This window comes from Eumetopias jubatus, unplaced genomic scaffold (assembly GCF_037043125.1).
Source record: "Eumetopias jubatus isolate StellerSeaLion01/CBP00866 unplaced genomic scaffold, mEumJub1_p1.0 scaffold_7, whole genome shotgun sequence".
Classification (NCBI taxonomy): domain Eukaryota; kingdom Metazoa; phylum Chordata; class Mammalia; order Carnivora; family Otariidae; genus Eumetopias; species Eumetopias jubatus.
Genome location: NW_028274813.1, coordinates 143,925,773 through 143,948,050, shown reverse-complemented (window position 1 = coordinate 143,948,050; position 22,278 = coordinate 143,925,773). Strand labels below are relative to the sequence as shown.

General features: G+C 41.4%; 1 protein-coding gene across 1 annotated transcript in view; it reads right to left on the bottom strand.

Moving 5' to 3' along the window:
- Positions 1-22,278, bottom strand: part of GABRG3 (gamma-aminobutyric acid type A receptor subunit gamma3) — a 748,674-nt gene that overhangs the window by 659,237 nt on the left and 67,159 nt on the right. The window contains exon 3 of the mRNA XM_028087281.2: positions 18,654-18,721. Coding sequence (XP_027943082.2) covers positions 18,654-18,721 — 68 coding nt within the window. The remainder of the gene's footprint in view (positions 1-18,653; positions 18,722-22,278) is intronic.

Here is a 22,278-nt window from a genome sequence, read left to right as displayed (position 1 = left end):
CTATTCCAAGACTGGAATAACATTATAAAAGCACGTGCCTACTTTCTGACCTCCAAAAACCATGCCTCCCATATTGGAGAGCAATGAAACATGAACATGAGGTGACTCTGAAACTGGAGTTCAGAGAATTTCCTATCAATGTATTAAAGAGCAAAAGAAGTATGGAGGATAAGCCTTCTCCTATAACACAGAACTGCAAACCAAAGACTGATGAGGAAACAGCATGTGTATAAAGATGTGTGGTAGGTCTTCCCCATCTTTATACACACCCCATCTCCTTGTCAGTCTTTGGTTTGCAGTTCCAAGAGCACAGTGGCTCGAAGCACAGCAGAGTAAGTTTCGTGGCTGTTTTCACACTGGTGGAGAAAACAGGAACAGGCCAGAGAGACACTGAAGAAGAAGAAATAATTTAAGAAGAATATAAGGACTCAGGGCATGCTGTCATCATTCTGAGCTCTGAACTTTCCAGAGTTCTCAAGTCAAGCTAACATCCACCCCCGTGTGCTGACACAGCAAACATAATTAACATCACCATTTGCAGATGAAGAAATTGAAACTGTGCTCCAAAGTTAGGCAGGGTTTCTCTGTATACTTAGGATTAATTGGCCTGTTGGTAGGGATAGGGATAGCTGCAAAGTGAGGGAAAGCCACCCTGCAGAGGGCACACTGCCCCTGGGGTGGACAGACGTGGGCATGGGTCTCAGGCCAGGGTCTAACTGCACTTGGTTCCATCTCTGAAAAGCTTCTGGTCATACTGACTTCATGAGGCTCTGTGAGGACTAAATGAGATAATTTGGGTAAATTGTTTGGTGGGTATTGGGAACTCAGTAGATGCTAGTTCCATTCCCTCTTTCACTGAACACACATCTGCTTTTGATAAAGCAAAGTAGTGTGATGGCTGACGTCCCTTGATACCCAGCAATTTCAGCAGATTTATGGTTTTGTGCTCTAGCCAGAAGCTGTTTAAAGTGATTGTCACCAAAGCATATATCACTTCATTCATTCCAAATAGTTTATCTCATGGTAGAGGCTAGGTGCACTCCAGAAAAAGGAAATGGATGAAGTATTGGGCTGAGTGCAAACCAATAAGGATGGAGCATAAGGTAGCAACTTTCTCAAGTCTGTTCTCCTGGTCAGAGCCAGTGAGATGTTTTGCTCTTCTTTGAGCGTCTGGGATGTGCCATGCAGCACACAGCATGAGCGCTTTGTGCCTACTGTTCCTTCCTATTCAGGATGCCCCAATGCCCACCCCAGGCCTCCCACCACCTGCTCCCCTGGTTAGCTTCAACTCATCTCTTCAGATCTCATGAGTTCCTTGAGGAATCCTCTGATGATCTCTGATCTAGGTCAAGCTCCATCATAACATCGCTTCAAAGTTGCTCACTCCATTTCTCCAAATAACTCACCTCAACTTGTATAATAATCTGTTTCAGTGATTATGTGAATTCATGACTACTAAACCTTCTAGGTTTTATAACCTTGATTTCAGAGGCTATGTCTAGTTTTGGTTTGCAGTTCCAAGTGCACAGTGGCTCAAAGCACAGCAGAGGGAGTTTCATGGCTGGAGAAAACCAGCAGAGTGACTGTCACAAAGCAGGTGTGTGGTCATCAGCTTCTAAAATGGCTCCTAAATACCCCCTCCTCCTGGCATTCCAGCCCTTGAGGATATCCCCACCTATTCTGTGGGTTGGACCTAATGGTATGCTCCCAATGAACAGAATATGGCAGAAGTGATAGGGTATCACATCCAAATTAGATGATAAAAACTTGCCTCTTACACACCTCCTCTCTCTCCTCCCAATCCTTCCTTCCTTCCTTCCTTCCTTCCTTCCTTCCTTTCTTCCTCACTCTCTCTGGCCTCTCTCTAATAAAACCAGCTGCCCTGCAGAGAGGCTGATATGGCAAGAACTGAGAGAGGCTCCAGCAAAGGCCAGCAAGGAACTGAGACCCTGAGTTCAACAACCCATGAAGAACCAAGTCCTGCGAACAGCCACATGAGTGAGGCCAGAAATGGATCCTCCCCCCAACTCCAGTCAAACCTTGACATGTCTGTAGGTCTGGCCTTATCTGCAGCCTGTGAGAGATCTTGGAGCAGAGATGCCAGCCAACTGTGCCTAGATTTCTGACCATATAAACTGTGAGACAAGAAATATGCCATTTTAAGTCACTGTTAGGATAATAGGTTATGCAGCAATAGGTAGCCACCCATACTTAACTGTATACTCCTGACCTGATGGAGAAATACATACTGATGGACAAATGCATATTTATATCCAAGCAACAGGGGGAAAAAATGTGGTGTTTTTCTGAGTTTAAGAAAAATGAAGTGGCCCACCAAATTCAATTCAATCAACAATTCCTCCTGGGCTTTGCTGAAGAAAGCATTACTAAAGAAGTGATAGATGCTGGAGTTGAGCTGAAAAGATGGAAATCATTTGTCTGGGCAAGGAAGAGCTTTCAGACAGTGGAAGAAGCATATACAAGGTAATCAGTTTCAGGCAGAGTAAAAGATAGTTACTGAGCATCTGCTCAGGGCCAGCCATTGAGCCCTGCAAATGTAGGACCCCACCCTTAAAGGCTTGTCACTAAGTACAGCACACAAACCTACAGAGAGAAAGGCAACAGTGATATCTGCTAAGTGTCTAACACACGTCTGTACCAGGCTTTGTGATCACTCCGGAAAGAGTCTCCTGCCCAGCCTGGAATGATAGCAGATTGCCTGGGAGGAGAAGAACAGTAAGAGTTATACAGACCTAAGTCCTTAAGGACTGAAGAAAAGCTGTTCTCCAGGAAAAAAAAAAAAAAAAATGGCGATTACACTTCAAAAAAAAAAAAAAAAAGAGAGAGAGAGAGAGTTATACAGGCAAAGAGAAAGGCTGAGAGCATTCTTGGTGGAAGCAATGGCGCCAGCCAAGGGACAAAGTCCCACGAATCTTGTGGAGAGCCTGACGTCCATGGCAAGGAGTTTGGAGCTGAGGCCGGAAGCATTGTTCACATTGAAAGAATGTGAACAAGCAGTCTTGAGGAGTGGCTGGGAGCCTCCAGGCTGGGGAGACTCCTGCAGTATCATACCAGCAACACTTGGTGATGTGCCAGCAGGTGGAAGGGAAGGCAGGGAGCCAGGAATGGTACCCAGGAAAGGGGAACCAGCTATAATCACACAACCACATGAAAGAGCAATGAGGCTTCCTCAAAAGCTTTTCAGCAGAAGGGCTGGCCAGCTTACTTTGCACATTCTGGAGGATGCATAGGACATGGCAGCCATGTCCAGGAAGGAGAGAAAAGGAAGCAGCCAGAGTCAGAAGCAGCAGGAGGGAGCTGCAGCATTCTAGGTGAGGGATTTTCAGAAAGGTTCTATGGGCCCCAGGAGGCAGGTGGCTCCCTGAGGTGGTGGGAGGGTACAAGTGGCATGGCTCCAGGCTCTCTCTTCCTACTTGCCTCAGAGAAGCTCCAACATCCACTCATTTTACATATTTTGATTCTGTGTAAGAATTTGGAAAATAGTGTGTGTGGCTGGGGAGGTTATATAGCTACTCTGTTGAAATTCTCTAGGTCAGGTGAAAAATCAATAAAGAATGAGGTTTTCTATCAATAGCGAGAGTGGGGATGCAGAGGGGATCCACCAGGGCAGTCCTTTGCATCAAACTAGGCCACCAGGGTGCTGCATCCTCCCATACAGATCTGGTCTCCAAGAACCTCGAGGTCAGTTTTGGCTCTCTGCCTCAGTTTCCTCTAAAGAAATCACACACCACAAAATAAGACCCAAAACAGGAGACCTGCCTTGCATGTAGAACAGGGCTGTTTTTGGAGGATGTCACCCTTCCTTCATGAATATGAAGACCTATTTGAGGACTTCTTATACCACTTTATGGACCATGAGAGCTCTACCAGGGACTGCAGTGACCTAAGTGCTTGGACTGACAGCACTTTTCCTCTCACTGTGTCTTCCTATGGATGCAGAGATAAGTTTAGAGTTCTGACTTCATGCTGGTAGCATCACCTATGCAGCATACCTGGTGACAAGACATATTTGAAAAAGTAAAAGACACAAGATCAAAGATGATTCTGACTTGGCCCATTTGTTTTGACTGGCTGATTTTGCAAATGAGTATGTTGCTAACAGTATGGAAACCAAGAAGCAGAAGTTTGGATTGACAAGTAAGGGTGTTCAGTTAAGAATCTGCTGAGTGAGGAGTAGTTACCAGATAGCCATACAAGATCTAGGAAGAAGTCAGAAATCATGTCTACAGCTTAGGCTAAAAAAAACTCACAAGATGTTCAAATCATATAATTTTCCAAATAAGGAACACTGTGTACAGTGCATAGAGCATCTAACGTCTCTCTCTTCTGTGGCTTTTAGTCTGCCCAGCACTGCTAGACAGAGAGATTTTCAGCAAATAGAGTCTACAGATGCTCCTTAAATACTGGATGCTGGAAGAGGTTTCACCTGTCAGTGCACCTGATAGAAAGGTCCACTCCTCATAGAGAAGGGGTCTTGCTGGTCAATTTCATCAAAACTGAGTTATTCAGAGAAGACTGGACAATTCCAGAAGGAGGAAGAAAGGGAAACTGAATTCACAGGGTCACTTTTTTTTTAATCTCATGTAAATTCCTTTTAAAAGCTTAAACTTTAATTGCTTTCCTCATTCAAATGTCTTTCTTGAAATCTCTAACTTGTAACTTTGAAGCCAAAAGAAAAGAAAGGAAAACAGAATTTTACTGCTTTCTTTGATAATTCATTTTCATTTCCTTGCATAGCTCCAAGGATGAATCTATCTTTAGACTTCAATATTGTGAAAGAGAAGGATGGCCAGATTAGAGTCTAGAAACAAAAGGTGAGTGATTGCAAATCATTGACACAATTAATTGTTGGTAGGAAATTTTAAAAGAGTTTTTTTCAGTATTATAGAATTTCCCCTTTGTGTCATAGGCTCATGAAACTGTAGGACATTTACTCTAGAAGAGATCAAAAAGGACACTTCATGAATGTTTCTTCTCCCCAACATTGCCCCAGCACCTTGGTTTCCACTGGGCCCTTCAGTGACCTGGGAGCAGCCGGCTCTGCCCTCTGGGAGTGGAGGTACAACCTGCTTGCCTCCAAGGCCCAGCCGTTTGCTTCATTCCAGTTCTATCCTCTTGCAAGATTTCAGGCATTCTTGGGTGGACAAAGAAAGAGTGGGCAATGTGGTTTATGCAGACTGGAGTGTGTCTCAGGATCTTCCTAGCCCTAGGTGCCTGCCTGTCAGCCTAAGAGCAGTGAACTCAGCAAATGAGTTATCCAGTGGTGGATAATCTGGACTCCCAACCTGCCTGGGACATGCACCTCTTCCTAACTGGCCCGGCTCTGTTCTGCTGCTGTAAGCTGCGGGGCAACACCAAGTGCGGGGACATGCACAGTGGGGCAGCTGTACGACCAAAGGAAAGACTTGGCAGAGTCAGCAAGGACATGAGAACCAAGTTGAACCATGTGAGGATGGCAGAAGCTCAAAGGGGGATGAAAGTGTCTAAATAAGGAAGAACTTCCTGAAAAGGTACAACTAGAAGCAGATTCTCTTAGGTAAGTGGCTATGTAAGTGTAAGGGAACTCCACAATGGGAGTTTCTCAGGACTAGTCTTGAATAAGACACCTATATTTAAAAATAACTTCTCTTTAATTTCAAAGTTGAATTAATTCTTACTATTTATTACATCCTTCCCACTTGATTATTTTCTTACAACTGAATTTCACAAACCTGTACACATTTATTAATCCTCTTCTATGTGCACAGAACCCTGGAAAATGACAGTAAGAGACAAAAACAACCAGACAAAACCAGTTCCCAAGAACTGAACTCCTGAAGCAGTTAAAAATGTTAGGGGTCAGACATATATTCCCCTAGTAGGAATATGAAGAAGCACGTGGTGAGTGCCACAATTGAGGATTTTTGTGTTTGCTTTTTTTTTTTACTGCACTAGTAGAAGCAAAAAAGGAACCCACTGAATGGCAGTGGTGAGGTGTCTTCAGAGTGTTCGAGCCTTGACGAGTGAATGTGATCTTTATGGAAAGAAAAACCGGACAGTCATTCCAGGAGAGGAACAGGATGAGCAGAGGCCTGAGCTAGGAATGGGAAATTGGGGGTAACACTGCTAGTTCAGCATGCCTAACGTATCATGTTTCTGGGACTGCAGTGGGTAGTGAGGCTGAAAGAGGCTAGAGGCAAACTGTACAAGACCCATGGTGCTGGCTGGGGAGCCTTTATTCCACAGACACCTGGGACCCGCACAAGGTGTTCCAACAGAGGAGCAGTGAACTGAGTTCCACCTCCAGGAAGACAGCTTGGGGCACCTGTGTGAAGGTGACATGGGAGAGAAAGAATACTGTACACAGGAAAGCCAGTCAGGAAACTGAAGTAGCCCAGAGAAAACAGGTGGGAGCCTGAAGAGAGAGCAGAAGAGATCAAAGATACAATCAAAGAAAATAGTTCCTGGAGCAAAGTTCGAGGGAGCAGAAGGAGAGCCGTGAATGGGGGAGGGAAAAGGACAGGAGGTGGCTAAGGGAGCCCATGAAGCGCTCCTGCCACGGCTAGCCTGGACGGGAGGAAAATGAGCTGGGACAAAAGAGGCCAGACAACTGCTGCTGGAGCCTGGATCTGTGTCGGGGTGTGTGAGTGGCTGACAGCCCGCAAGCAAACAAGGTGTTCTCTGTTGTCATGTGCAGTCCTAGAAACACAGGGGGAAAGCATGGCATCTTCTCCAAAGGTCAGCCTCTCTTGCTCATCCCCTTATTCTTCACAAATGAGGAAGAGAACATATGCACACATTTTCCTCTTTCTCTGGACATTTCCTGCTCCCTTTGCACCAGTGATCTGCCCTTGGGAGGGCCAAGCTCCAAGCACTCCTGACTATCCACACTGCACTGCTCATACCCCCCACACCCTGATTGATACTGGGGAGAGCATGGCAGTCGCTCCAAAGTGGGAAAGTTATCAACAGGTTTCATGAAGCTTCTACTGTCCAGGCCATTCTGTTAGCCTCACCGCACAGGAAATGTCTGGGCCTGGGGAGTGGTAAGGCCTGGGTCTAGAATGTCACAACTGAGTGAAGCCCTGAGCACAGTGCTATGTTATTCATAATATTCCAGGTGGTTTCTACAAACTTCAGGAAATTCCTGACTGCACAATGTAAGTTACTTCCATTGTAGCTGATTTGAAATGATGTTTGTGGTTATTTTTATGAAACAAAAATTATCAGAACATCAGATGCTTTAGTGGGGAAATAACCCCTAGTCATAGCATTGTGACTTTCAGGAAAATGGTATTTGACTGACATGGTTTCGAATTGCAGCATTTTTTCCAAGAATCCAAATCATTCTAGTAGTTTAAACTGACTGAGTAGTACCTGGAGAGAGCCACAGGCGAACGCATTTCTTCCCATTTTCCCAACACAGGTGTTGTTGATTCTCTCCTTCCAATTGGGTCAGTGAGGCTCGGCACACACATACCCACCTAACATAGACCCATACATGACCAGCATCACGGCAGGTACTGTAAGAGGCACAAGGATGAGCAAGCAGCCTACAACTCGGGGCCTCTTAAACCTAGATTCAAAGGATAAAGGTGTGACTTCCAGTCAACACCAGTATTTAGTGTTCTGTGCCTGACATCATGCAGATGCTAGGGTTTGTTAGTGAACTAGATGCTAAAGGTCTTGGCTCCAGAATGCACATCCCTAAATATTACCCCCACAATTCTGTTCTCAGAGTGCTTCATTCATTCTATCATTCATCCACACCACCCCACCCACCGAATGCAAGTTTTCTCTGAGTCCTGCATCTGTGCTAGTCAGGGGATGACAGACACACAAATCCATGCTCTGGGGGACTTCTGAGTCTCATGGGAAAGAGAGATGTAAAAATAAGTGGTTATCACTTATGTGGAGGTGTCCTGGCCACAGCAATGATACGGGTGCCATAATATATGATGTTCATGTTGACCTTGGGATTCACAACCCCTGCAGATCTCACTCCAAGTGTGAAATGGGGCACACTGGCCATGAGGGGCTGACACCAGTGGGTGCCATCCTGGCGAGGTGGGGTGGGGGGTGGACTGCGATTCTCCCTTCTGTATAATCCCTCACAGCCATGGGTCATGTCCAGTGACCCACCCTGACACCCTCCTTGCCCACTTAGGAAGTCTCATTGCTGGTGAGCTGAAGAATGGTCACAGCTCCCAGCTATGGCTCTTGCAGAACCAGTGAACAGCTTTGTTTCTCAGAATGGGAGATTCAGGAAGCACCATTCACACCTCTAGAACCAGCCTTGCCTTCAAGTCCTCCTTCTACTTATTCTCTGTGGGTGGGTCTTGTGCTCTTCATTATTAAGTGGAACAATAATTCTTACTTCCTAGGACTGTCCCAGACCAGTAATATAATATGAAATACAACCTGGCTAGGGGAGTAGCTATACAAAGAGGGAAGCTACGCCTGCTTCCACTGACCTGTCAGTCATCCCTGTTTGTGATGCTGAGTCCTGAGAAAGGGGTAGTGTAGTGGGGGAACTACAGCCTCCTTGAAGCAGCAAGTCAGTGTCACATGGAAAGTGACAACCTCTTATAAATGACCAGAACCTGAAAAATATGGGATGGGCCCTGTCTTACCCTGCTAGGGCTGCCACAATAAAGTACCACAACCTGGGTGGCTCAAACAACAGAATGGGGCATCTCACAGTTCTGGAGGGTGGAAGCCCAAGATCAAGGTGGCATTGGGGTCAATTCCTTCAGAGGCCTGTGAAGGAGACCTTATTCCTGGCCTTTCTCCTAGCTGCTGGGGGCTTGCTGGCCATCTTTGGCATTCCTTGGCTTATAGATCACTACCCTCATCTTCACATGGTGTTCTCCTTATGTGCATGCCTGTGTCCAAATTTTCTTTTTATAAGAACACTAGTCTTGTTGGATTAGGGCCCACCCTACTTTAGTAACTAGTTACACTTACAATGACTCTATTTCCAAATAAGGTCACATTCTGATGTACTTGGGGAAAAGACTTCAATAATGAATTTCAGTAGGGGGGACCTGACAGGGGAGATACAATTAGGCCATCACAGGCCTCATTAACAAGATTTGTAGATGCTATATGCTGCCTCCAGGGAACTGGGTGACAAGGGTAAAGCTGGCCTTTCAACCCTTTGCATAGTCAGGGTACAGCACTAGTAGTTCTGAAAGATAAGCTACATAATTTACCTGTTTAGTAACTTCCATAGGTTTCCTCCTGAACCTAGAATAAGGTCCAAACACCTTACTGTGTTCTACAAAGCCCCCACTGTGATCTGGCATCAATAAGCAAGCATATCTAGCTCTCTCCACTCTCATAAAAGGAAACCTTGAGTGTGTGGTCACATCCATGTGTTTAACTTCTTTGTGGATCTGCCCACAAATTGAAGCCATAGTGCTTGTGTTTGTTCAATGTTTTATGCTATAGGAATTGAACTTGCGTAAACACTGTGGCCTTTTGCAGTTTATTACACAAACATTGTGTCCCATTACCTGTCTCAGCATCTGGCACATAGTGGGTGCTCAGTAATATTTATTGTATTAACGAACTCTGTTAGACTGTGAGTCACCCTGACTTCTGCCATTCTTTAATACCTACATGAGGCCAATCATCATGTCTCGGAATTTACATTTCTCAGGTCCACACTCACCTCTATATCCTACCACCACTATTCAGGTTCAGGACTCATATTTCTCACCCTAGACTTGCATAGCAATCCTCAGAGATCTCCCTAACTCAGTCTTGTTAGCCCCTACTGTCATCCTCCACAATCCTACAGGAAGGACTTCTCTGAAAGATACATGTGACCAACCACCTTAGGAGCCAATAATTGTACCCTGCCACCTGTAGCAACACCTCAGCACAACACGCCTGTCCTTCTGATCCTGCCATAGGTGCAAAATAAGGCCACAACAAACTGAGTGCTATTTCCTGCCTCTAGGCAAGCTGGACCTGTGTGAAGACTTGTGGGCACTTAATCAAGGTAAGATGCAAGAGCTTCTTCAGATTCTTTAATAATGAGTCCCAATTCAATGGCCCACCCTTTCAGAAAATGGTTTTTATATACAACAAAAAGAAGATGCTCTTTTCAGAGGTACATCATGGAGCCCATATTGTGAAGAAGGACAGATATTAATTATGAAATATGCAACAGAAATGGAAAAGTTCAAGAGAAAAAAATAAGAAACTTACTCATACATTTAAAGGAGTTTGTATGCAAGATCACCACTAACAAAGGACAGATGTTTTATTATCATTACAGATATTTCACTGTTCTTAAGTCACTGAAAAATTCACATACATTCACACAATGCACATGAATGCCCCATCCTACCAGGTAATATCTCTAATAACATTTTGTATAAAATGGTAAAAAGTTCCAAGACACAAGAGGACAAAGAAATAAGACATATGGTATAAACTTAAAATGCAGGTTTTACATTTAAGATGTGCCTGTTAGGATAGCTCACACTGATTTCCTTTTTACTTCAAAGGGTGAGTGATTGTTCTGCCATCTTTCAGATGGACAGCCTTTGAGATGGAACATGAGGATTCTAAGCTTTAGCTCCATTAGCCATAGCTTGGGTGATGATATTAATATCCTTCATAGGTTTATTGTCAGGATTAATTTCTTGCAATGTGGAAGTACTGGAAAAGTGTTAGCTAATATTGCTAAAGAGAAGTTAGTCTATTAACTAATAAAATTGTAACCTAATGACATGGCAAAGTGTATGGTGTGAAGGATGTATGTTTTCACACATAAAGATATACTAATGGGTATGTATGTGGAGAAACAGAGGGTGAAAATGATTTTTGTCCTTTTATTCATTTGACACATACTTATCAGGGCATCTGGACTAAATACTAGGGGAACCAAAAAGAGATGTGGGTGTTGGCTTCAGGACTCACAGTCAAGTGGGCACCTGCTACAGAATGAGGCTTGCTGGATCTCAGGTTGAAAAAGTCTTTATTTATTTATTTATCTATTTATTTTTAATTATTACATTCAATTAGCCAGCATATCGTACATCATTGCTTTTTGATGTAGTGTTCAATGATTCATTAGTTCCGTATAACACCCAGTGCTCATCACTACATGTGCCCTCCTTAAGATCCATCACCCGGTAACCCCATCCTCCCCAACCCCCTCCCTTCTATATCCCCCAATTTGGTTCCCAGATTCCAGAGTCTCTCATGATTTGTCTCCCTCTCTGATTTCTGCCCATTGAGTTTTCCCTCCCTTTCCCTGTGGTCCTCTGCACTATTCCTTATGTTCCACATATGAGTGAAACCATATGATAATTGTCTTTCTCTGCTTGACTTACTTCACTTAGCATAATCCCCTCCAGTTCCATCCATGTCGATACAAATGGTGGGTATTCATTCTTTCTCATGGTTGAGTAATATTCCTTTGTATATATGGTATATACAAGAGGCTAAGATTTCAGAGAAGATAAATGATGGGGAAGTGAGCCATACAACACTCATTTGCCCTCAATACATTTACTGATTAGACCTCATAGAAAAGTTAAAAAGCAGTCATAAAAACAGCTTAAAAAGAAGAGCAGAATTGTCAGCTATTTTCTTGTGCCAAAAATATAAAAACTAGAGTTTAGAATCTTTTTGGGGGGGCCCTGGGAAGCATCCCAGGACCTCAATTGGGACCCCTGGGGAGCTATGCCCTGGAGTAGGAGAGAAACAGAGCCCAACTGTGCCTTGGTAAGACTGAAGACCAGACCATACCAGCTGTGATGTCCAGACATGAGAGGGAACATCACCTGAAGCCTCCACAAGTTTCTGCACATAATCAAAATTATCAGGCACACCAGGAAAATGGGGCCAATTAACAAAACAGTCAATAAAACTGGTGCCATGGATAGCCAGATCCTGCAGCTATCAGCCACATTTAATGATTAATGTGTTCAAGGAAACAGATTGCAAGATGGAGAATTTCACCAGAGAACTAACTTAGAAACAACCAAATTAAAATTTTAGAGTTGAAATTAAGAACTCAACAAATGGCTTTCAGAGATAACTGGACACCGATGAGGAGTGACGATTTGCTGAAAGGTAGGCTGGAAGCTTTTCCACTGACGGAAGCATGGACCAAAGGGATGTCAAAAAGGCCACAAGCATACGGGACAAGTGGAATGTGGGGGAAACATTTAACATGCATGTGATTGGAGTATTAGAGAGTGAAGAGGGAGAAAGAATGGTGCAGAAACCAGATTTTAAGAAATAATGGCCAAGATTTTTAAAAAAACTGATGAAAGGTATCAAAGTACAGATGCAAAACTGCTATGAATTGTGAGCAGGATAAATGCAAAGAAAACCAAAACAAGGGCGCCTCCAGGGCACTGCATCCTTCCCTTCCTTTGGACTTTCCTGAGCTTAGATGCCTTCAGAAAAGTTTTATGAAGCAATGGGCAACCTGTAGTAATAACAGATCTTTCTGTAATGGAATTTACCTTCCTCCCTTCTGGGCTTCCATGATTCCACGTGATCACCTGACTTCACCTCTTAAAACTTCAGCCAACAGCAAGAGGAGGTGGGATGAGGTTCACAGATGTCACAACAAGCTTTACAAGCCCACATTCCCCACCTTCCCCTCCTGGCTGCATGTCCTCCCACAAGTTTTATAATTTTAGGCATGGAGCATATTCTGGTGATGTGTGACCTGTCCTCAAGACCTGTACAGAGGCCCCCTTCATTTCTAGGTAACACGTCATCACAACCAGCTAGTATAGTCACATCACATTGACTCAATCACTATGTGTCTTGGATTTCCTCAGATGACTCAGTACCAGTTCTCTTAAAAATAAAGGCAAAAAATAAAAGCCAGGCTGAGAGAGCTACATTCTCTAGGATTCCAACTGTATGACTTTCTGGAAAAGGCAACTGATGGAGACAGTAAAAAGATCGGTAGTTGCTGGAGGTTACAGCATAGGGATGAGCAGGTAGAGCACAGAGGATTGATAGTGCAGTGAAAATATTTTTATGTGATACAACAATGGTGGATACATGTCATCACACATTGGTGAAAACCCATAGAACGTACAACACCAAAAGTGAACCTTAATAAAAACTACAGACTTCAGCTAATAATAATATATCAATATTCTTTCATCAATTGTAACAAATGTACCATACTAATGAGATGTTAATGATAGGAAAAGGGGCGTGTGTGTGTGTGTGTGTGTGTGTGTGTGTGTGTGTGTGTGTGTGTAGGCCCATATGGGAACTCTCTGTGATTTCTGCCCAATTTTTGTAAATTTAAAATTATGCTACATTATGTGAGTCAGAGAATGACAAATACTGTATGATATTCTTATATGTGGAATCTAAAGAAACAGAAATCATAGAAACAGTAGAATCGTGGCTGTCAGGGGCTGGGAGTGGGGGAAATGGAGAGATGTTGCTCAAATGGTACAAACCTGCAGCATCAAGATGAGTAAGTTCTGGGAATCTAACATACAGCATGCTGAGTATAGTTAATAATATTGTATTATATTATATACTTGAAAGTTGCTTAGATCTTAAGAGTTCTCATCACAAAAAAGGGGGAGTAACTATGTGGGGTAATAGAGGTGTTAACTAACCTTATTGTGGTAATCATTTTGCAGTGTACATATATCCGATTGCCAAGCTGTAAACCATAAACTTATACACTGTTTTATGTCAATTGTATCTCAACAAAGCTGAGAAAATATTTTTAAAGCTGCTCTAAAAAAATAAAGTCTATTATTTTTTTTAAAAAAAGGAAAACAATTCTAACATTACACTCACTCTGAGCCTTTATCATCTCAACTTCCAAATTAAAGCTGAAACTCCGTAAGTGCTGCAGCTGTATTTTGATATTGACTACAGAAGTGCAGTTGGTCATAGTTGGAACCATTGCTCCGGGATCTCCATCTTCAAGAGCTTCACATACTCATTACAAACACAGTACGTGGAAAAGAGCAGTATCTTCTCTACCATGACCTTGTGAAGATCAAAGGAGATGAGGTCGATACCACAGAATAGGTATCAAAGCATTAGTTTTCTTTTTTCCTTTCCTAAAATGTTGCTTATGGTGATCACTCTCAAAAATAAATGTGCAAGCTCTCCTGATCTTCAGATTCCCAGTCTTGAAATAAATGATGCACAATTTCTATTAAGAATTGTGCACATTTAGGGGCACCTGGGTGACTCAGTCAGTTAAGCATCTGCCTTCAGCTCAGGTCATGATCCCAGGGTCCTGGGATCAAGTTCCGCATAGGGCTCCCTGCTCAGCAGGGTGTCTGCTTCTCCCTCTCCGTCTGCCACTCCCCACCCCCCTTGTGCTCTCTCTCTTGCTCTCTCTCAAATAAATAAATTTTTTAATTAAAAAATTGTGCACATTTAGATATCCTGTAGTGACAAAGACAGAGAATGTGATTAAAGATTGTAAAAAAAGATTCTCCTCAACATGTGTGAACCATTTCTAATCTTCTCAATAACTAGAAAAATCATAAACAACTCCAGGATAAACAAGACAATGAGAATCAGTCTATTAAACAACAGACTGAAATGCAACTTCATTTTTATTTAGCGGAGAGAATATCTGAAACTAAATCTTAAGTATTAATAGTATCAATAGAAGAAACAGAAAAGTGGGAGGGAAGAGAGGAAAAAGGAGTAGAAATAATTGTTTTCTCTCTTTCCTTGGTTGTTAAATGAATATTTGGTGGGAGGAAGCCATAATTTTATCAGGCTTTAGCATCACAGTCAAAACCCCAATAAAAATGTATATGTTAAATCCCACATACATCTCTAAATTGTACTTTTTTCCCCCATAATAGATTATTTAATTTGATTGCTTTGGTCTCTCTCATATTCTTCTTTTTATTATTATTGCTGACCCAATTCCCAATACCCACTTACACCATCAACTCTCTACTTTTAAATTGCTTCTACTTCTCATGAGGTCCACTTTGAAGCACTTTACATTCTTTTGAAACTACATTATTTGGTGTTACAGAGTGGATGTATGTGATGATTTCAGCAATGTGAGAAGAACCCCTTTATCCTTTTGACTTCCAAGCAGAATTTCGAAGTTTGGACGTTTTCAAGTTTGGAGCACAAAGGTTAGAAATACTCATCCTTCAAGAAGCAACTGACAAACAGGGTTTTTAGGGCAGTAAAACTATTCTGTATGATCCTATAATGGTGGACACATCCTCACACATTTGTCCAAATCCACCGATGTACACCACCAAGAGTGAACCCTGATGTAAACTAGGATATTTGACTGATAAAGAAGTCAACATATAGGTTCACCGATTGTAACAAATGTACCACTCTGGTTGAGGGGAGGTGGTGTTCATATGGGGTAAGGCTGCGCATGTGTGAAGACAGGGGTTATATGGAAAAATCTCTGTACCTTCCTCTAAATTTTGCTGTGAACCTAAAACTGCTCTAAAAAAATAAGTCTTTTTAAAAAATAAATATATAAATTTTAAAAAAAGCAATTCAGAAGCTTTTGATTCATGAGCCTCTTGAAACACCCCTCAGGGCTATGGAATAATCCCCTTTGGGGACACTTGGCATTGAATCTATCTTTGCTCTGGCCCCCTATGTAGCATGATGGTTTGTTTATGAATCTGGACTTGCTCCTCCCACTCATCTTTGTCTTAACCTGCACCCAGCACCATGCATGACACACAGTAGTCGTATGTCAAATGTTTACTGAATGAACAAAGATGGAAATAGAGAAATTCACCCCAGAAACATAGGAATTGAATATCTAAATGTACCTGTGTATACCTAGATTGATCAATTGATCTATCTATAAAACAAGCCTTTGCCTATCTATCTATCTATCAAAACTTTGCCTACCCTTTATGCTTTGCTTAGCTGACGTATGTTAGTAGTACATTAATATTCCTCTTGGAAGCAGACAGGGGGACAGCTTAGACAACTCTAGTTCTGCTGAGAACGGTCTGTAAACATGTCACTATTTCCAAAGCAATGCATTTCCTATTGTTCAGCTTGCCCACTGTTGTCTAGATACTTGCTTCACTTTCATCAATAAAAGGCAACCAACATTTATTGGCCTCCCCTTTCACTGCAGTAGATAACGCCTAGAAAGAAAGAAAAACTGAACCAAATGAATTTTCAAGATATTCAAGCTATTTTTTCAAATGGGAGGTTAACTGGAAAAGCTTTCTACTCAATCTCACTTATTAAAAATCTAACAGCAGTATTTTGGTGTGTCTGCCACAGAACATATATGGTTTTGATGCTCATGTATTTTTCTCAGGTCTTACAACATCTCAGACCATTTAAGATCATCCATCCCCTCTTGATGAAGGGATCAGAGTAAATTATTTTAAATAATGATGTTCTTTTTTTATGATTATGTTATGTTAATCACCATACATCACACATTAGTTTTTGATGTAGTGTTCCATGATTCATTGTTTGCGTATAACACCCAGAACTTGCCCTCTTTAATACCCATCATCAGGCTAACCCATCCTCCCACCCCCTCCCCTCTAGAACCCTCAGTTTGTTTTTCAGAGTCCATTGTCTCTCATGGTTCATCTCCCCCTCGGATCTCCCCCCCCTTCATTCTTTCCCTCCTGCTATCTTCTTTTTTTTTCACTGTCAGTTCTATGCCATGTAATTGCGCGTGCTCTCTCTTCCCTGGAGGAAGGGGTCTGAATAGAGATCTTTGCTAGATACAAACCAATTTCACAAAATTTGACCCATACATATCTTAGATGGAAGTGGGTCTGCACACTTCCAAATGCCAAGGTCTGCCCAAGGATGAAGCCCAACTCTTCATAAAGGCTTCAGGGCCTCAGTCCCAGGCAGGTCCAAAGTGCTGTCTAGCCACACCCCATTCCCTTGGCTTTTCAAACAACACACTAGTCCCCCCCCATTCCTTCCATCAGGTCACACACCTGTGTTCCTGACTGCTACTGAGGACTTCCCCATGCTGTCCCACTTGGCAAACACCTGCCTATTGATCAAGTTTCAGATTGAGACCTCATCAGAGAAATCTACTCCAAATGTTACCAGCTTTCCCAAGAGGGGGCTTGCCCATTAGCAGAGTCCTTATCACTCCGTGGGTGACTATCACTTACTTAGCCTCCTCCTGTGAAGCCTATGACTTCCAGGCAGAAATTTCTATCAATTCCAATAGCAAAGCTTAATCCTGGGCACTGAGTAGGTATCAAAGCTACAGGAGTTCATGAAATTCCCTAAGATATATAAATGCAAGCACCTGTTTCTAAAATAATTTTGTAACTATATCTCTGTGGAGGCACTTCTTTTTTAGTGTTAGATATAAATTAATGTTAGACATAGGGTGATGAATAATGTGGAACTGATGTAAGAAAATAAAACTCCAGAATAAGAAACAAATGAACTAAGAAGTGGTGATAGTCTTTACGCGGTCAACTGAATAATTATATAGCAAGGAAAGGGAATATTACATTTACAATTTACATTTTACAATCAGCAACACATAGGCTGTGTGAACTGAATTCTCTTTTATTCATTTCACTTCTTTGCCAGTGCCACATCCCCAATTTATGGATAACATGTTTTTTTTTTTATGTGAGTCACCCATAAATATAATTTTACCCCTACATAGAAAATTTTATATCATCAGAGAAAAGATAAACACTTTTAATATCTGGCAATGAAAAGAACTGATTTTGCTACTAATTCTGGAGAGATTATTTCTATCTACAGAACATTGCAATGAAAAGACAACATCTAAGTCAGCATTTTGGCAATTCCCCACCCTCAGCCTCACCTCTCCCAAATCCAGGAGCCAGTGTGCAGCAGTAAAATACAAAGAAGCCCCCCAGCATACAAGAGTTTCTGCCATCACTGGGTCCACAAATGCCAATGTGTGCTCTTGGAACCCTGCATACGCCTCTCAGGGAGCCACATCACGGCCTGCAACACCTCATGGGACACTTTTATACTAATGTATTCCAGCATTTCAACACTTTCTTCATAGCTAAGCACTTTTTACAGGGAAGGCCTTCTTTCACACTGCAGTTACTTCTGGAGCTCATTTTGCTTCTAAATCTGTGAAAATACCCTACTCAGGAAAATCATATACTTGATGCCATACTTTCTCCTGCCAAAAATAAATAAACAAATAAAAATAAGGCAGTTTATTTACCCCCCGAGTTCAAACTGAAGAGCAAAGTATAAACTGGGTAATCTCAGATCCTTTCCTAAGAAACACTAAAAGGCAGCTCTTTGGGGTCTTGAAAAACCGAACCAAAAGTTAAAAAGCTGTCATTTATATTTATCCTTAATATTAATGAAATCAGATATAGCCAATGATTGCCTAATTGCAAATAATCTTATCCGAAAATCTATGTGCATTAAATATGTGTGTGGAGAAGGTTTGGATGAGATGCCTTTTAAACACTAGAGCCATGTCTCACTACTAGGGTCACAAACTCCACTCCTTGATTTTTTAAAATCATTTTCAATATTTAAACTACCAATCGCTGCTATAGATTTAAGAAGTCCATTGTGAGTTTAAGCCTGCATGATAAATCTTGAACAGAAACTCATGACAAGAATGTAAGTAAGAACTGATATAAAGGTCTTCAAATCAGAAAAGAGCTTCTTACCATGTTTATTGATGAAACAGGACCAATGCTGTTAACATAGATGTCAACGTCAATTACAGTCGGTTTTACTGTGGAGAAAAATACACGTGTGTTAACACCTTGTGCCAGAGAGACTGAGGAAAGCAGTATTCAACTTCCTTTGACTCATGCACTGACACCTCATGGGTATGTGGAAAAGTGGTGGATTTTTTTTTTTTTTTGGATTTGCCTTGTAGTTGCAATTCAAACCCTGCCTCTCTTCCTTTTTTAAAATTCTCAAAGGATTAGAGATTCTTACTGGTATTTAACAAATTCTTGGAAAACAGGACATTTATACATTGCAAGTTGCCAGGAATAGATGACTGTAAAGATATCCTGCAATATTTGTTAAGCTGATTATATGGCAAAGAAAATATAAGACAATAAATGTTAAATGGTAAAAGACACTGCATAAGCAACTTAATGTCAACGTTTTCTATAAAGCCAAATCCCCAGTGAGTAATATCAGATACAGCTCCAGTCCCTTATCCATCACCCGACTTCTTAATTGTTCTAAAGCAACGTGACTCAAAGCAAAGATTGGAGAGTGTATGCATCAGAGAAGAATAAGGAATACTGATTATTGTTATTGGAAAACCTAAAGACACATACACGTATCACAGATTTAAAATCCTATAGTTAAAAAATAAATAACACTTTTGTAAGTCAAGGAATTACAATTTCAACTACGAGGGCATAGAATGTATAGATGAGAGATTGTAATCCAACATTGTGCATCAGAGGTAAAATTGGCTCATTTCCCCTTAAAGAAAACCAATAATGAGATTGCAGAGCCGGCCAACCTCTGAGTCAGGGGTTCATGCCCTCTGAAAAGAAGGAGGTTCTTTTCTTTGAACTTAGCAACTGATAAAGTGAATCACAGCACCAATTTCAGAATATTTCTTCCCCAGAGGAAAAGGAGAAAGACTCTGAACCTTTGCATATAAAACAAATCATTTCAGATACAAGAGTGTTTGTATCCGCAATTATTTCGATAAGCTTCCCTCAGTTTTGCTAAATAACCAATCATTCACAAATGGACTTCCACACTCTACTTTCCGAACTATGAGGGGTACTTCTGAGCTCACAATCTCATTAAATTGCATACCCAGCAGTCTGTTGCCTGAGCCACATTTTCCAGACCTCCATGAAAATGAAAACAATGATTATGAATTTGAGCCAACCACTCTAACATCTGTCAGGACAACCAAGTCATATTGGCTTCAAAGAGCTGTTGGCATTTTGGAAAACACCCCAACACAATTCTATGTATTATGTATATAGTGCTTACATTTCCTAAAAGGACTGCTCTTCATTTTAGACAGATTTGTTAACTACTATAAATAGTAAGTAGCATCTTTCTTCAACTTCAATGGATTCAGCAAGTTTTCTGTCCCCAGACACCGCAATAACCTTTGGTGATGTCATTCAAAAGCCTGGTTAAGTCAGTCAGTTGAGAACCTACTTTTTTGCAAGAGACTTTTCTGGTTGTTTTATGGTATTAGAGTTTAGGCTTCCAGAGCTCTTACTCTCATTAAATTAAAAAAGACCTACAGACATAAAACCTTAACTTGAAGTGGGAAGTGCCAAATGAGTATTAAGTGCAATAGTGCAATAAAGGTTTTAAGGGATAACGGTTTGGAATAAACACACACACACACACACACACACACGGATGCACACATGTGCACACAAAACCAGGGGAAAATTAACTGTTTTAAGCAAATGCTCTTTTAAGAAGCATCATGCTAAAGTAAAAGGAGCTTTTAAGAAATTGGCTCTGACAGTGACACCCAGGAAAGAGCCTGGCCACAGGTGGCTCATGGTTTATAATTCAAAGACTCAAAATTAGGCCCTGACAAATGATCTTTGACAAGGGAGCCCAGACCATTCAAATGTGAAAAGGACAGTTTCTTCAACAAATAGTGTTGGTTAGACTGGATATCCACATGCAATGGATCAAAGACCGAAAGGTAAAACCAGAAACTACAAAACTCTTAAAAGAAAACATGGGGGAAAACTTCATGACACTAGAGTTGACAATGATTTCTTGGATATGAACACCAAAAGCACAGGCAACAAAAAATAAATAAATATATTAGACTATATCAAAATTAAAAACTTCTGTATATCAGACACAGTCAACAGAGTGGAAAGGCAACCCACAGAATGGGGGAGAACATTTGCAAATCACATATCTGATATGTGGTTAATCCACAACAGAGAAAGAACTCCTGCAACTCAACAATAAATAAGCAAAAAAAAAACCTGATTTAAAAATGGACAAAGAACTTAGACATTTCTTCAAAGATATACAAATGACCATTAAGCACATGAAAAGATGCTCAACAGCACCAGTCATTAGGGAAGTGCAAATCAAAACCACAATGAGATACCACTTCACCTCCATTATGATACCACTTCATGTCCATGAAAAACAACAAAACAGAAAATAACAAGTGGTGGCAAGGATGTGGAGAAACTGAAACTCTTGCACATGGTAGGAATGTAAAATGATACAGCCACTGTAGAAAACAGTATGGCACTCTTCAAAAAAAATTAAACATATAATTACATGACCCAGTAATTCCACTTCTGGCGATAGACCCAAAGGAATTAAAACCAGACATATATTTGTACACCCATATTCATAGCACCATTATGCACAAAAAACAACAGGTAGAAGCAACCCAGTGCCCATAGAGGGAGAAATGGATAAACCAAATGTAGCATATTTATATGGAATATAGTTCGGATATAAAAAGGATGGAGATTCTGACTGTTTTATATTCTTTTATGTGATGGTTAGTCACATGTAGCTACAAGAGAAAAGGCTCAGAATAACAAAGTTTATTATATTCACAAGTCCTAGAGACTGGACATATGACTTGCAGGTCCACATGAGAAAGACACCAGAGTGGTCAGGAGGCAGAAGCCAGGGCAAGGTAGAGGGAGAAGGCACTTATGCCACGATCATAAATGAGGTTTCCATGGGAGAGACACAGCAAGGCAGGATAAACAACTAATATTGGCTAGTTTGAATAATTCCAGTGGTTTCTAGTGGTCCTGGGATGATTAAGGCAGAAGAATATTGCTTCTTGTAGTGTAAGGGCCAAAAAGAGCGACTACAGCTCTGGACTGGTTTGCCTGCATACCAAAGGTATACTCCTTCCTGGCTAGGCCCTTTGCTATCTCTAAGAATTGGCTAGCCCCAGAGGAGCAGTCTGTCCTCAATCAAGAAGTTTTTAAGATATCAAAACATCATAAGATTCAAATTATAAATATGAAATGTAAAATTAAAATATCCATGTGTGTTTATGTATACATATATACAATACAATGACACATGTTACAACATCGATGAACCTTGAGGATATTATAATAAATGAAATACTTCAGTCAAAAAAGACACATACTTTGTAAGTCAACTTCTATGAGGTACTTGGAGTAGTAAAATTCACAGAGAGAGAAAGCAGAATGGTGGTTGCCAAGGGCTGGGAAAGGGAGGAGTGAGGAGTTAGTGTTTAATGGGTGCAGAGTTAAAGCCCTGCAAGATGAAAAGAGTTCTGGAGATGAGTGGTGGGTGGTGATGGTTGCAAACAATGTG